The sequence below is a fragment of the Zea mays genome, chromosome 7, assembly GCF_902167145.1.
Source record: "Zea mays cultivar B73 chromosome 7, Zm-B73-REFERENCE-NAM-5.0, whole genome shotgun sequence".
NCBI classification, from domain to species: domain Eukaryota; kingdom Viridiplantae; phylum Streptophyta; class Magnoliopsida; order Poales; family Poaceae; genus Zea; species Zea mays.
In genome coordinates, this window is record NC_050102.1 from 97,077,838 (window position 1) to 97,094,788 (window position 16,951).

Below are 16,951 nucleotides of genomic sequence, written 5' to 3' on the forward strand. Positions count from 1 at the left end.
ACCGAATTTTTTGTATTTTGACCCTTTCTTAGAAAAAAATCACGTTTGGACCCTAGACACTACACCATGACACATTATTGCCCACAGACTGTCTGATGGTAAAACACCTAAATAGCGTCGTACAGTCTGTCGGTAAAGAGTTTTAGCGACATATAATGTGTGTCGGCAAAAGTCCTGTCGGCAATAATCTTTACCGGCAGACATAGATGTACTGACATACTATCTGTCGGCAATGGTTATATTTTTGCCGACAGACATATCTTTACCGTCGGACAGACTTTTGCCGACATATTCTTATGTCGACGGCTTGTGTGTCGCTAAAAGTCTATATGCCGACAGATTGTCTGATGGTATTCCCTATGTGCAGTTTAAAAAAAGAATACATGCATATAAATATATGGTAATGAAACAAATAATAAACTGATTATGATGCACATTGCAGGACAACTTAAATAATATGTAGCTCAGAATATATGAAATTTGATTACTAAAAGAATTGCAGGACAAACTTGAATAATATGTAGCTCAAAATATATGTTTGGATTCCAACATATATTTGTTTAAAACACGCTTTCTGTGATGGACATATAAAAATAATAGCATACATGTTTCCTAAATTTTGAAGTGATATTTCAGTTCTATTACATGCAAAAGTATAACGATTCATCTAGCAAACTAAATTCTCTCCACCGGTTGGGTGTTACGCCAACAGCTACCATGCATGCGAGTAATCGTTTTTTCACACTTCAAGCAATCTGATCCTTGCTTCCAGCTCCTCTTCCTACAACATAGTTTGATAATATATCAATTACTTTATCAGCAGGTCCATAAACTCCTAACAGAAAATACAAACTGAAAGTGCAATAAAGGTTTATTAATACATATATTTATGTACTGAATGCACATGATTACAAAGAAATAGAACATGAATCATAACTTGAGCGGGTAGAAAATTTATCATAACAAAGGTATCATGGACTGAATCCTAAACATCATAACGAAGGCATCATGGACTGAATCGCGGTCATCATAACAACGACAAGAAACAGACTCCCAATTGAATCATGGACAGCAGGAACAAAAACGGACTTCTCCATACATATAAAGAATCTGTTGTTAAATATAGATAGACAAAACAGAAACACTGATTCTTGCATAAAGAATCTGTGGACAGATGCTCTAACCTCTTGCTCAGACTGACAACATTTTTATAGATTGCTTAATGCTTATCATGTGAATAAAATCACAAAGAAACTACCATGGACAACTGATTAATCCTCTAAAGTCATCAAGGACATCAACAACCAAAGTAGCCATTTATCTACTAGTACTGCTGCTAGCTGTTTCCTACACTACAGCAGGTACAGTCATTTTCGGCGGCCAGACGCCGCCGAAAATAAGCCAGTTGCCGCCGAAAATAAGCTATTTTCGGCGGCAACTGGCTTATTTTCGGCGGTGTCTGGCCGCCAAAAAAACCTGGCCGAAAATAAGGCTTAATTTTCGGCGGCCAGGGCCTGGCCGCCGAAAATAGCGTATTTTCGGCGGCCAAACAGCAAGCCGCCGAAAATAAAAAATGCCGAAAATAAAATCTCTATTTTCGGCGGCCAGGTGGGCCGCCGAAAATTACTAATTTCAGAGCAAAAAAAATTGAAAAAAATGCGAAAAATAACAGAATTTCATACAAAATTCATACAATAACAGAAATTCCATACAATAACAGAAAATTCATACTTGAGTTCACAACATAAAACTTGAGTCCATACAAATATAAAGTCCACAAATAGTCCATACAAACATAAAGTCCACAAATAGTTTATTACAACACAGTGCGGCACAAAGCTAACTTAATCACACATTGGGGTCGTTGGAGTTGTGTCCACTACCTCCAGAAGCCAATAACTGGTCGACGAAGTCGTGTAACGGGTTTGGATCCTAAAAACAAGATGACATTAATAACGGCATTGGTTACATGTATAACGACTATTCAAACAAATTGTTTCTCAAACTAACCTCTCCTGCATAAGCTCCCTCCCCAGCATAAGCTCCTCCTGGTGCTGGTATGACCGGTGGTGGCGTGTTGTGGCCCATGACCCCGGATCCCTACAAAATCAAGTTTAGTAAAGATTTGACAATTAGGTTGATACAAACGACAAGTCTTAACTAAATTGAATAACCTGAGGTGGAGGTGGAGGTGGCGGAGCATGTAATCCCCACTGAGGCATCGGCGGCTGAAATTGAGGGAAAACAAATGGTTGCTACTTAGCTAACAAGTTTGATCCGATTAATGTCAACGCACGTGCTACTAGCTGATACAGTGGTACTAATAAGCAGGCACAACTAATAAGGTGTTTGGGTCGATGCCACTCGAATGTATGTACTGGTCGAATTTTAGCTTTCCAACATAAAAAAAATTAGCCATCTAAACAAAGACTAAAGCCATCAAACTTTGCTATAGGAGACGTTTATAATGCTTTCCTTAACTAATCTAACACAAATGTACTTTCCAATGGAGAAACAAATCTCTAGCTTCTCTTTATAATGCTTTCCTTAACTAATAAATTTGTTGTGAAATGGAAAATATGCGGTGCGTTTTTCAATCTCCAGCAAACAGTGTGTTTCAATTTCCAACAAGCAGTGTAATTTTGGAGGATGATGATGACATCAAAGGGCCTCTTTGCACACTTTTTATATATATTGGTCACTGTTTGTCAAAATGTATTGTTTTCCTTAGTATACATCAGATCTGAGACACTTGTGTCTCCTTTTAAAATATAAATTTAGAAAAATATTCAGCATAAAAAACATGTATGACAAACTAGTATTGTTTAAACTGTTGATCACTAAAAAACCATGATGAACAAATTATATTTGTGTATTTAATTGTAAGTGGTTTAAGCACATAAGGAAACAAAATACAATAAGGATTACGTAATGTACCACCCATGGAGTGCGGTGATGTCCAAGCAGTACATTCAAGCATTTCCCAGTTTGCCAATCAATTATGTTGACAGTATGGTCACCACTGGGGATAAAGCCAAGTTAGTCTATAAGTCCTTTGGTATTTATAGACCATACATTCAGCTAGTTAATTAACCTACTGTGTAGATGCAAGTACTCTCCCATCTGTACTAAATGCAGCTGCAATAGTTGCCTTCGAAGAAGGCGTGAGAGGGCAATCTTTGGGAATCCACCAATGCAAGAACTCTGCTTCAGCCCTGTAAAAGAAGGGTAAAAAAAGATGACAAAATTGAAGTAAAGCAAACAGTTTAAGACTTTATAAAAACAACTCGTAAATATGCATCTTGTTTTGGTAAGAAAAAAGACCACTTACCAAGAAAGGAGATCATGCTGAGCATAGGTGCCCCAAAATTTCGATTCAATAGGACAAGCATCAAGTCTTGGAGGTTTGGTCCAAAGATTTTTTGCTTGTTTTTTTGTTCGAGGTGAGAGCTCCCGCTGAGCTAATAGACTAAAAATGTTTCTGGTAATAAGATAGGAAAAATGAGTCACACTCAGCAGATGATTGTTGGCATTAACAGTTAAAAAGAAATTGTTTGGTAACAGATATAGTTCATTGGTGCCCTTCGACGACTGTGGTGGCGTGGGGAACATGGAAATTCTAACAGCAGTGGCATCAATCAAAGGTGTTATGAATTATGATAAGTCAACAGGCTAGGCTAGGCCGTAAAACGCCCCAAAAATAAATCAAGTGGCATCATCGATCCCTAATAGATCGAGGAAACATCGCGCCGCATCCCTTGGCGTCATCGGCATCGCATATAAGCATAAGCCAGGGGGGCGAGATCTAGAAGCGGACGGATTGGGGGGCTCACCCGGTTGGTCAGCGCTTCTTGTGTTCCTGGACGAAGTTGGAGTTCTTGAGGTCCTCCTCGGTGAAGTTGGCTGTCATCTTGGTGATGATGAAGCCGGTGATGGTGAACCCCGTGAGGAAGGGACAGTTGCGCTTCCACTCCCGGTGGAAGAAGACCGGCCACGGGTCGAACGTCTTCATCCTCTCGGCCTCCGGCTCCGGCTGCTCGTGATCTCCTTCCTCCCTCCTCCGGCTTCACTTCTGGTGAGATGAGCAACGGATGGGGGCGACTGGAATTGGAGTTTCCTTCGATCTCCTCTCATGGATGCACCTCGTGGTCGTGGCGGCCTGCTAGGGTTACGACTGAATGGGCCGTGGTGAGTGGCAGCCACAATCCTATGGTCTGTGGGCCGGCAACAGACGTAATTCTGTTCTGTTTTCATTCCATAACAACTCATTTCGATATTTAGATATCTTCGATGGATCGTGTAAAATATAGCATGCAGCATTGTTTTTTTACAAAGGGGAACAACCCCTATTTCATTACGAATCAGATAAAGACAATGTTCCATACATGACCAGCAGCCCGCCCGCCCGCACCTCGTCGTGGCCTTCCCGCCCGCGCCGACCTGCTTGCCCACGATGGCCTGCTCGCCCGCGCCAGCCTCCCCCTTCTCAATCGACGCCGCTGCTGGTAGGTCTCGGGACACACGCGACAGCGCGCCGGCCTGCTCGCCCGCGCCGACCTCGCCCTTCTCTATCGCTGCCGCCTACTCGCCCACGCCAGCCTCGCCCGCCTGCTCGCCCGCGCGCGTGACTCAATTGCCGCCGCCTGCTCGCCCGCGCGCGTGACTCAATCGCCGCCGCCTGCTGCTAGCTAGGTCGTGACTCGGGACGTACGTGACACGGCGCCAGTTTTTAAAACTGGGCAATGTTCGATTCCTACGTAGTACTCACGCTCGTTATTAATTATTTTTTGCTATAGGATCGTGACATCCATTTACCGACAAACGATCTGATGCTACTTTTCCCGACAGACTTTGCGCCACGCATAATCAGTTTTACCGACAGATGGACTGCCACAATAGCTCGACATTATTGCCGACAGATTTGTTGACTCCAATACAATAACTACCGACAGATAGTGTGATGGTAATATTTTGTGACAAACTGTCTGTCGCAAAACGTCTATTTTTACCGTCAGTTGTTTGACGCTAAAATTGTGTCATGGTGTAGTGAGAAAATTTTAATGTCAATTTTGGACCCTTTGCTCGGCGCCATAGCCTATGGCGCTGAGGTAACACAGGTCGGCGCCATAGCCTATGGCGCCGAGGTACGTGCTACGCTGGCACAACTCGGCCGTCGTGGCGCCGACGTGGCACCGAGCTCGGCGCCAAGATCTATGGCGCCGAGCTCGGTTATATAACCCAAAGCTTGTCTAGCTTAGTCGGTAGAGCACAAGAGTCTTAACCTTATAGTTGTGAGTTCAAGCCCCACGATGAACATTTTAATACTTTTTGTCTTTGTCACTAATTTATTTTTTTTGTTGTCCAGATTTTTTGTTTATATCCTTGATTTGTCCGTTCAAATTTATTTAGACGGGGTGAGTATAATTATAGTTATGTTTTTTAGACGGAGCGAGTATAATTATTATTTTTAGATGGAGGCGGTATTAATGTGAGAAGAGAGACAAGAGGACGAGCATGTTGCTGTTAAATATGGCCGCCCCCAGGTTGCGGCATTAAAAAATCATCTATTACATTGCTGTCTGCACTGCACGTCATCATGGAGCCAAACAGACACACAACAGCTGCAATGCATCTAGTTGGATTGGATTCGTGCATGCACCTGTAGCGTAGTAGTAGTAAGTGGAACGATCATAGTCACCATGCCCTGTAGCACGAGCGCTTGTTTGGACAGGCCCAATCTAATCATGTGGATTGAGTAAATACAGGTGTGTCTAAAGATTCTAATTAGATTGTCATATATACCCACATCGGTTAATGTATGTTGAAGTGGATTAATATGAAATTTAAACTAAAATCCACACTAAACTACTCTTAACACATGTAAATTAAGATGAATACACGTGTAATCTAAACAGACATTAAATAACGCAGCTATCACTAATAACATGCGAGACCTACTCATAAACGAAAAATCTGAACAACAAAAAAATAAATCAGTGAAAAGACAAAAAAAATATTGAACGTCGACCGTGGGGCTCGAACCCACACAACCACAAGGTTAAAAGCCTTGTTCTCTATCGACTAAACTAGATCAGCTTTGGGTTATATAATCGAGCTCGACGCTATAGATCTTGGCGCCAAGCTTGGTGCCACGTCGGCGCCACAACGTTCGAGTTGTGCCAGCGCAGCACGTACCTCGGTGCCATAGGCTATGGCGCCGAGCTATGTTATCTCGGTGCCATAGGCTATGGCGCTGAGCAAAAGGTCCAAAATTGACATTAAAATTTTCTAGAGTCCAAACATTATTTTTTTTCCGATAAAGGACCAAAATGCAAAAAATTCGGGGAGTGCGACATGCAATGCAGTGGGAAAAAGAGACGAAAACAACGCTTGTCTTCTTTGCTCCTCTCCAAAGCTAACCGCGTCAGCCGTCAGTCAGGCCGTAACCCGCTACCCGCGCGCTCGGTTTGGATGGACCACCGAACAGGCAGCCCATCAAACAGCGAGACGACCTTGGGTCCTTTTGCGGTACGCACGGATATTCGTTTTTTTCACCTGCAAATCTGCAATAAAACGCCGCCACCGCCGCGGCGCCACCACCTCAAGATCCGATCTCCCTCTCTCTCCCCAATCCTCCCCGCCTCCCCCTACCAAATCAGCACCACCCAAGGCGCATCCGAGCCACGGCCGCGCAATGCCGCCCTCTGTCGATGCAATGCCGGCCCCCGGCGACGCCGCGGGCGCCGGCGACGTGCGCATGATCTCCTCCAAGGAGCTCCGCGCTCACGCTTCCGCCGACGACCTCTGGATCTCCATCTCCGGCGACGTGTACGACGTCACGCCCTGGCTCCCCCACCACCCGGGCGGCGACCTCCCGCTTCTCACCCTGGCGGGGCAGGACGCCACCGACGCCTTCGCCGCCTACCACCCGCCCTCGGCGCGCCCGCTCCTCCGCCGCTTCTTCGTTGGCCGCCTCTCTGACTACGCCGTCTCCCCCGCGTCCGCCGACTACCGCCGCCTCCTCGCGCAGCTATCCTCCGCGGGCCTCTTCGAACGCGTCGGCCCCACCCCCAAGGTCCAGCTCGTCCTGATGGCCGTCCTCTTCTACGCCGCGCTGTACCTCGTCCTCGCATGCGCCAGCGCCTGGGCGCACCTCCTCGCGGGGGGTCTCATTGGCTTCGTCTGGATCCAGTCCGGCTGGATGGGCCACGACTCGGGCCACCACCGCATCACCGGCCATCCGGTCCTCGACCGCGTCGTGCAGGTGCTCTCCGGGAACTGCCTCACCGGCCTCAGCATCGCCTGGTGGAAGTGTAACCACAACACGCACCACATCGCCTGCAACAGCCTGGACCATGACCCGGACCTCCAGCACATGCCGCTCTTTGCCGTCTCCCCCAAGCTGTTCGGCAACATATGGTCCTACTTCTACCAACGGACCCTGGCGTTCGATGCCGCCTCGAAATTCTTCATCAGCTACCAGCACTGGACCTTCTACCCGGTAATGTGCATCGCCAGGATAAATCTTCTCGCGCAGTCCGCCCTGTTCGTTCTCACGGAGAAGAGGGTGCCGCAGCGGTTGCTTGAGATCGCGGGGGTCGCCACATTCTGGGCTTGGTACCCGTTGCTGGTGGCTTCCCTGCCGAATTGGTGGGAGAGGGTCGCGTTTGTGCTTTTCAGCTTCACCATCTGCGGGATTCAGCACGTCCAATTCTGCCTGAACCACTTCTCGTCCGACGTGTATGTCGGGCCACCCAAGGGCAATGACTGGTTTGAGAAGCAGACGGCAGGCACGCTCGACATCCTGTGCTCTCCTTGGATGGATTGGTTCCACGGTGGCCTGCAGTTCCAGATTGAGCACCATCTGTTTCCCCGCCTACCTCGGTGCCACCTTCGCAAGGTTGCACCGGCCGTCCGCGACCTTTGCAAGAAGCATGGGCTCACTTATTCTGCAGCCACATTCTGGGGTGCAAATGTGCTTACATGGAAGACACTCAGGGCTGCTGCATTGCAGGCCAGGACCGCTACAAGTGGTGGTGCTCCGAAGAATTTGGTATGGGAGGCTGTGAACACCCATGGATAAATGGGATGAAGATACGGGCTAATGGCAACTTCTGGTGTTCAGCTTGGTGCCCATGTGATTGTCTGGATGCCTTTCAGTTATTTAGAGATATTGATCATTCAACCTGCCTGAGTCAGGTTGGAATTTTCGTGTTGACAAGTGGCTGTCTATCCAGTTGGAGAGTTCATGCTTCAATAGTCTGGTTGTTCACGGGATGTTCTGTTCTCCCTATCACGGTAACTATATGATGATGATCCTTGCTTTAATTCATGAACACTTGTTTCAAGATTATGTCCATTACATTTTGCTTGCATTGTCAAGATTGTGGATTCTTGGTGTTCATGACGTTGTAATGTTAATGAACGGCTGGTAACGCCATGTGGTACTGGTACCCCTGTATTTTCAGTTGCTGTGGCACCTTGGCTCTCTCTTTGAAAAACCAGTATGTATATGACAATGATCAATTTATTCATATTCCTACTTCATTCCCATTTTCTGATTTGTTCTTAACTTAGGGGGTGTTTGGTTTCTAGGGACTAATTTTTAGTCCCTCCATTTTATTCTATTTTAGTCCCAAAATTACTAAATATAGAAACTAAAACTCTATTTTAGTTTCCCTATTTATCAATTTATGAACTAAAATGAAATAAAGTGGAGGGACTAAAGTTTAGTCCCTATAAACCAAACACCCCTTTACTTTTTTTTTATCATGTAAAGTGATGCTATCTTTGTGTTCTCTTATCATTACTTTAAATGGAAGTTTGAGGTAATTGATAGTGATCATGTCAAACAGCTGATTGCCATTTCAGACGGTTTGTCGAGTGTTCTTTGCTAGAATAAGTTTTTCCTTATCGATGAACAGCCTAATGCTGGCTATGTATGAGAAGTTTATCGGAGTCACCTGCTCAGCCAACCTCCTCAATCTTCGTATATGCATTTGCTGCTAGTCTGCTACTGCTACGTTTACACAGGAGTAAAGACTAAAGAATATCACCGTGCCTGTCTAGTGTCTGTACCAGCTTGCATTGCATTCCAAGTTATGATCGTGGCCGTTTCCTGAGGTAGCCCCCCCTCGGTTTCTGGATCTTGGACCATGCTATGTCTGCGCCTTGAGACTTGATTCTTCAATTGTGGTTCAGAGGCGCAGCACATGGAACACGTCCTGGCATACCCAGGCTGTCTCCTACGGACACCGGTAAGGCCATCTATTTCCAATTGGCTGTGTAAACGGTCTTGTAAAGTATTGTTTGCACCGTGGATTGTATTATTTGCATAATGAAGTTTTAAATAGAGAGTGAGATATGAAGGAAGATAAGGAGTCTGCTGAAGATAGCCTAAGACCATCTTCAACGGTTCCCATCTCGTCCCCCCTCCTCTCAGATAGTGGAGACAGTAGCCCTCTAAAAGCTACAACGATGCCCTCTACTCTTGCCTCTACGCAAGGGAAATCGTCTCTCCCCCTAGTTCCAGGGACATGCTATACACTCGTGTCGGTGTTTGGACCGCGAGTCCTTAACCAATAAGTAATGTGCCGCGTGGCCGGCTCTAGATTGTGCGCGAGATGACACAAGCGTTTATCCTATTTTGGGCTTCTCGAGGCCCTACTTCCAGCAGAGGGGATGAGGCTTATACTACTCGCACCGTGGTACCTGTAGTGGGGGGTTTACAAGCACAGTGGGAGAGGGGCAGTCCCCAAGTCCCTAGAGTGATTGAGGAAAGTGCCGATATCTAAGATAGAGTGAGAAGGCAAGAACTCGTCTACGTGTGTCCTCCTGTCCCGTGGAGGGACCACTGCCCTATTTATACACCAAGGGAAGCGTCCGCAGTGAAGCTGGGTCCTGTATTCGAGGAGGGATGTCCTGGCGTATGACGTGACGGGGATCCATGCAGTAGATTCGCGCTAACTGATTCTACGTAGAATGCCGGGGCCGAGGGTTTGTCCGTACGCCCGAGCCCCTAAGGCAGAGGCCGCCCATGCCGTAGTGGCTGTAAACAGCGTCAGGGTATGGGCCAAAGGTTGCTTACAGGGTGCGTCATCGTCCTGGCGCGTGATGACGTCGAGATTCCCTGCAGCGCTCATTGAGATCAGAGTCCCTGTTTGGTTGATGCAGAAGTCTTCCCGAGGCGCTGACTAAGTCGTGCACTACAATCGGGCGGAGTGGCTGTATGTGGGATTTGCGGCACAGTCGGTGGCCGAGGTCGAGCTCGGGCAAGATGGAGAACTTGCCCGGGGTCGGGCAAGGCAGAGCGGTTGCGCCCGAAGGCTCGTCTGCTCGGTTTGTCGCGTTAGGCGTCCCATTGGAGGGCGTCAGGCGGTGTGCGCACAATTTGATGTAGGCGTAATCATACCGCTGTGTTGGACGTGATTGTTGTCTTGTCTGCTACTGTGTTTTGCTTCCACAGCGCGGGTTGGCATACGCATTAAATGCACCTCCCCCGCTTGTTTTCGAGTGCCCTTTTCCTATTCGCTTGAGGCCGGCTCGGGAGAGACGGACTGGGCTGAGGCGGCTTCGGGCGAAGCAGAGGGAGTGGTGTCGACCTCGGGCGAGGTGGGGCCTTGCTCGAGGTGGGACACCCTCAGGGGACGTCTCGGTTTTATTATCGGTGGCTCTGTTGTCACCTTTTGGGAGTTCCGTCCTTTATTCCTCTGAGTGCGTTTGTTAGGGGAGTAATCAGGGTGTCCCTAATTACCGCCCCGACAGTAGCCCCCGAGCCTTCCAAGGAAGTACTTCTGGTACTTGTTTGGAGGCTCTGCCGCTGGCCCGCAGGCGTGCTGCTTTTCTGAGAGATAGGACGTGTCTGTTTTCCGAGGGGTGCGCACGAGCACACTCGTCGGGTGTAGCCCTGAGGCCTCGAAGGAGTGGTTGACTCCTTCGGGGGCTTTAATTCTTTGATCGGACTCGTTTGATTTTTTAGTCAGACTGGATGGACCTTTTTGCGAGGGCAGCCTTCGAGCCTTTGCACAGAGCAATAGGTCGATCGAGGGATGTCTCGACTTTTGGTTCATACGCCCCTTCGTCGCCTCTCTGCGAGGAGGAAGGGGGAATGCGTCACGCTGCCGTCGATGGGCGACGAGTGTGTCGTTTCCATTGAGCTGCTAACGGGAAATCCGAGCGGGGGTCCGAGCTCCTTTCGATTGGAGTCAGCTTGAGGTCCGGAGACACGCCCCAAAGGCTCCTGCAGGTAATTTGCCTGGTCCCAGACCCGTTCGATGGGGTCCGAGGGCTCGATACCTCCCTATGATGGGACACCGTCATGAATCGCTACCGTGGGTTCTCGGATATGCCTTAAGATACCTCGGGTCGCAACCCGAGCCGAGGCCATGTACGGGCGTACCTATAGTCATCCCTGACTCTGCGCTCTAGGGCGGTTTTGAAGCCCTTTTGAGGGGCCAACCTTCGAACCCCTGATCGGTATTGGGCTCGGGGCCCTGAAGTCCTGTGGTGGTTCGTCTTAGTCCTGTCGAGGGCCGAGCCTTCGAACCTCTGAACAATATATCTTTTGCCTTTTTTCCTCCCGAAGCGACACACCGAGGTAGAATACGACTCTCTCCGATTTGCTGCTCCTTTTCCGAAGGGGTCGCTCGAGGCAGATGACACTTCTTTCTAGTTCGGTTGCCGAGGGAAGTAGGAGGCGATATAGTCGAGGGGAGAGGGCGTACCTTTTGAGGCGGAGTGCAGAACGACGTTCGGCGTGTTTTTTCCTCGAAGGGGACACAGTCATTTAATGTGACAAGATGTTTTGCCTGCCAACCGACCGTCCGCGGCACGCGTGCTCGCTGGATTCGAAATGGCCATCGTCTAGCCGCTTTTTGAATCGCACCTTGGTGGCTCTGTCCATCCTATAAAGCTGACCGAGAGGGAGGGCTTTGGACCGTTACCTTTTCAGTCTCAATCTTTTGCCTTCAAACGTCGTTTTCACCTTCTGCCCAGAGAGCTCTTCGTCTTCTTCTCACCCTTCCGTTTGTTTCAATGGCGGAAAAGATCATCGTCCTTCCTCCCCGTGACCCGTGGCCTATTTCTTTCGTCACCGACGCGGATCTAGAAGCGTTGGTTGACGCTGGCCTGCTCCGACACCGAACCGCTGGCCTGCAGCCTGAGTGAATCGCGTCGCACGATGAGCAGGTGTTGAATCCGCCCGCGGGCTACATCGTTAGCTTCACCTCGTTCCATGAACGAGGCTTTCGGGTTTCGGCGAGCTGCTTCATGCGGGCCTTGCTGCACTACTATGGGGTTGAGCTACACAACTTCAACCCCAACTCCATTGCGTAGGCAACCATCTTCTCCGCCGTCTGCGAGGGATTCCTGGGGATTGAGCCCCACTGGGACTTGTGGCTCCATCTCTTCCGCATGGAGCCCTTCTCCCTCCCTAGCGAGGTGAGGAAGGTGCACCACACCGGCCGCGCTGGTGGCTGCACGCTCTAGCTACAATCGCATCGGGCGGCGATGTACATCCCTGCCACCCTTACCTCATCGAACAAGGGGTGGCAGAGTCGATGGTTCTACCTCCGTAACGACGATGGGTGGCTGCCAGAGTTTACACACCGCGTCGTTCTCGGAGCGGAGAAGTGGGGATGGGGGCTGCCGCGGGATCTCCAGACCCATCTGAAGTCGCTGTTGGAGGCGCTGCAGAAGCTCCAGGACCGCGGTCTCACCGCAGCTAGAGTTGTCGCGGCCTTCCACCGACGGCGGGTGCTGCCGCTGGACGACCGTCGACTCCGCCTCGACGAGATGACCCCCGAGGCCTCCGTGGAAAGTTCTTGGATGGCCTCGGACGCACTCTCCACGGATGAACTTCTCCGACGGGTGAAGGGAATAGTGGGGAAGATGGATTATTCCGCCGTAGTGCCGATGTGCCCCGAGCAGGGCTACATGTCCTTGGCGAGTCTCTTGTTTTTCGTTTTTTATCTTCAGCTTCTTTTTGGTCCTAGTCTTACCTTCCTGTTTCTCGGCAGGGAATCTAGGGCTTCCGGATCGCCCGACCCCCGGTCCTAGAGGTATCCGAAATTCGAGCTTGGGCTATCTGTTATGCCGAAGGATCATCTCGCAGACTGCTTAACATATAATAATTTAAAGGTCTATTGAAACCTTTTGTTTTAGTTCACCGATTACCTGAATGTTTTTTTTATGTTTTTTTACTCCTTTTGCTTTTTTACTGTCAGGGACTCATATTAAGTAAAGCTTTAAAAGCCCAAAAAGATGCCGAAGATGAAAGCACTCAGATAGCCTTCAGCAATCTGCGATTAGAGGTTATAGATCTACGGAACCAAGCTTTAGCAAAGGATGATATATTGATTTCCTTAGTCAACAAGTTGAAGGAAAGCCAGGCTGAATTGGAAATTTTTTCCAAAGAGAGCTCAATAATTTCAAAACTAGAAGAAAAGAAAGCTGATTTGAAGCGTATTGCTGATTTAGAATCTGCACTATCGGCCCATGTAGAATTACATAAGTCCGAAGTACTAAGATTAGAAAAAAACTTGATGAAGTGAGCGAAAATTTTGAATGTGATAAAGCAAAGCGTGAGATAGCTGAAGTCGAACATGATAGAGTTCGAAGGAATTTAGAAGAGCTTCGGGAATCCAAGGAACAATGCTTTTCTGTTGCCGCTCTTTGCTGTGGAAAACTGAAGAAAATGTTTTCTAACATCGGAGCTTTCTCGAACGATGAAAAGTTTGTACGTGGTGATGCCGAAGGGGCTGTCAAGTGGATTGAAGGTGAAGTCGAAGCTTTCGACGAAGTCCTTACGGGTCGAGGAGACTTTTGTGCCTGCGTATGGGCCCGAGAGGCAATATCATTGGCTGACTGCGATCACTCAAAGGTTGTAATTCAACCAGACTTTGCATTTTCAGCTGATGATGTAAAGGAGCCCTCTGCCGAAGCCATTGCCCTGGGAGGAAAATTTTACTCCGAAATTTGGCTTAATGGTGGAAGAGAGATAGCTGACAAAGCTATCAAGCAAAGTGAAGAAGAGGTCATTTCAGATACTATATTATTATTATATGGGTTTTTAGTTTACTTTTTATGCTCAATTTATTCTTTATGGCTACTTCAAACTCATCAGGCTATGGAAGAAGCTAAGAAAGCCGAGGAGGCTGCGAAGCTAGAAAGATGCATAGGTATATGCTTTTTCTGTTTTTGAACTGACTTCATAACTATTCATCTTCGTAATTTGTAACAGAACAATCTCTTTGCGCAACAGAACTTTCTCCACCACCAGAACCATACAATCCCGAAGCCGATCCAACATTAAAAGGAATCCTCGATGAATTCATGGTGGTGAACGCAGCGATAGATGAAGCTGTTAATACATTGCTGAACGAAGCTGCAGAGAAAGTTCTTAAGGAGGACTAGGACTACTTGTAGGAAACTTGTTCTTGGTTGTGGTCTTGAGAGACTTGTAAAAACATTTGAATATATGTTTGCTCTGTATAAAAACATCTATGTGATTTGTATTCTATATACTTAGAACGTGTACAATATCTCTTTATGGAGCGTGAAATAAGTATGCGTACCGTTTTGAGCCGAAGGCGAAAAACACCTTACCTTCTTTTCACGCTTCGTAAAGTAGGATCCTCTACAACCGAAGATCTTGCAATATTTTGGGTTTGATGTTGTTGAAACCGAAGCATTTTCCCTTTCTTTGCCCTACTGCTTTCATAAAAAATCTTTTTCGATGTCCACAAAGATTTTTCTTTCTTTAATAAGCTGCTTTGTAATTCTTTTTCTTATGTTGTAAAGCCTAAAATTGGTGGAAAAAATTATATATCATAAAATAATGGAATAAAGAATTAAGAATACCAATGATAATGGTTCTAGAATTTTTGAAACCTTTGGAATTTAGTAGGGCTCCTCTTCATAATCATTTGAGAATACTAAATTAGTTAAATGACCAATAAATAGACCCGCAGTCCGCCCTGGTGCATGATCCAACGGCCAATCTTCACCCGTACCCCTTCGCTGTGGGAATTTTCTAAAAGAAGCCCTGTGTTCCTTATAAATAGACCCGCAGTCCGCCCTGGTTCGAAGAACGTTACAATATGGCCCAAATATTCACTGTGGGACCCTTGGTCCTACGAATAATAGTGGCCGCAATCTATCCTGGCTGAGAAAACAATAAAAGCGAATATATGGATCATTTCTTGTGTAAAAATAATTCAAGGGGCTTAGAAAATTCATAACTCCGTTGTTTTAACACCAAATTGATCCATTCAAGTTGTGTTAACTTCGTAATATTATAACCTACACTTTTGTGAACATTATTTTGTTATGTGACATGTTTTCAAAATTAATGAAGTACTTTATTAACTTCTCTAATTACAGTGGAAACAATAGTTTAATCTAGTACATGGCTATAATTTAACTAAGATATGATGTCTAACTAATTTATAACTTACAATGAAGTCTAATTAAGTTAGTTAATTGTAATATCTTTGTCACATGAATTATAATCAACATAGAACATAGTTTTATTATTGTTGGGGACTTGTTCTCAAATGCTATGAGTTAAGAACAAGGCAACACAAAAAGAAGTTAATGGTTAATTCCCTTCGTCCTTCGAAGAATTATTTTCCTTAGGATATAACAATCTTCGGACGAAGGTCATGAAAGACGTACCTTCATCATCACAGTATATGTTAATGAAAGAAGAAGCATATGAAGCATGAGACATAACATGAATAATCATATGACATTATGAGTATATCTTCATTATATTATCATAGATGAATAAGAACAATATTGAATTATATTTATACCTTCGGCTTGACAGAAGATAAAAGTCCAAACGTGACGCACGAGTGAATACAAGTCAGCGTGAACAGTATGGGGGTACTGTTCACCTATTTATAGGCATGGGACGCAGCCCGGTCAAAATTACATTTATGTCCTCTACAACTAGTTACAATTATGACACAAATCACCATGGGCCGATTGGTCTTTTCCTCTTTAAGTCGGTGCAGCCTTTCGTTTCAAGGCATGTCGCTATGCCGAAGCTCCCTAGATGGTAGCTTCGGCGTGTACCTTCGTGCTATGTTTGCTTCTGTGCTGACCTTCCGAAGGTGTTTCTTCTTAAAGGACCTTCGGCGACGAAGCAGACCCCCAACAGTAGCCCCTTCGCGGTGCTAGATCGTTTTTCGTAACGAGCTTGATCCATGAAAAATCTCCAAGGCTTCGGAATGCCGAAGGTCCGAAAAACACCTTCCCTGAGCTCGTTGGCGAGAAACGATTAAAATATTCCGAGCGCGAGGTGGCCCACCATGCGGCGGGTACGCACGGTCTGGCGATTCACCTCCCAAGCGACGAGTGGTCCACCGTTCAGCGTGTGCGGGTAACTATTTAGCGGGTGCGGGCAACTTGGTGATTCACCTTCCCACCTGCAACACTATATAAACAGACGGGTAGGTGTAAAGTTACCACAACATTCATTGCCATTGCACTGTTGTGCTGTTGAAAAATTTAACCATAGCCGAAGCTTTTTCATTGCATTCTCGAGCGAACCATCACCTTGAATTAACTTCGTCAATAGAGGGAGCTTCGTCAAAAAACTGTAAAAACATCAGCTTCGTAAAAACTGTAAGAAATTCAACAACAGATGGCCAGAGTACGCTCAACTGCAAGGGTGACCCGTGAAGGAGAGGAGGCCGAAGCCATCGAGACAGCCCCGATCTCCGAAGTCATGAGACAATCGGGATTGGTTGTGACGGTGGGAGCTATTGACGAAGGTGGACCTACTGTCGAAGCTGAACAAGCTGACATCGAAGAAGAAAATGTTGATGAAGAAGAGGAAGACTATAACACTTTGATCCCATCAAAACCCAGCCACTTGGATTTTGAAATATCTACTGTCTCTGCGGCCGATGTGCCCATGATGATGAAGCTGGGCTATTTCGGA

The 16,951-nt window shown here is 46.8% G+C and overlaps 2 protein-coding genes across 3 annotated transcripts; one reads left to right on the plus strand and one right to left on the minus strand.

The window, feature by feature from the left end:
* Window positions 1–588: 588 nt before the first annotated feature.
* LOC103632603 (uncharacterized) lies at window positions 589–4,233 on the minus strand. Of its 2 annotated transcripts, none has more exons than XM_023300617.2 (5): window positions 3,834–4,079; window positions 3,332–3,481; window positions 3,099–3,215; window positions 2,938–3,022; window positions 589–781 (listed from the first exon to the last, which is right to left on the minus strand). In XM_023300617.2, exon 1 carries the CDS (start codon window positions 4,010–4,012, stop codon window positions 3,842–3,844), a length of 171 nt encoding a protein of 56 aa, XP_023156385.1. In that variant the 5' UTR covers window positions 4,013–4,079; the 3' UTR covers window positions 589–781; window positions 2,938–3,022; window positions 3,099–3,215; window positions 3,332–3,481; window positions 3,834–3,841. The 2 variants fall into 2 exon arrangements, 1 of the variants encoding a protein (XP_023156385.1); XR_556056.2 differs by lacking the exon at window positions 589–781 and adding an exon at window positions 2,175–2,228 and having other exon boundaries at window positions 3,834–4,233.
* Window positions 4,234–6,533: 2,300 nt separating this feature from the next.
* Window positions 6,534–8,552, plus strand: LOC100191970 (uncharacterized). Its single transcript, NM_001137394.2, has one exon. It carries the CDS (start codon window positions 6,695–6,697, stop codon window positions 8,081–8,083), a length of 1,389 nt encoding a protein of 462 aa, NP_001130866.1. The 5' UTR covers window positions 6,534–6,694; the 3' UTR covers window positions 8,084–8,552.
* Window positions 8,553–16,951: the final 8,399 nt, after the last annotated feature.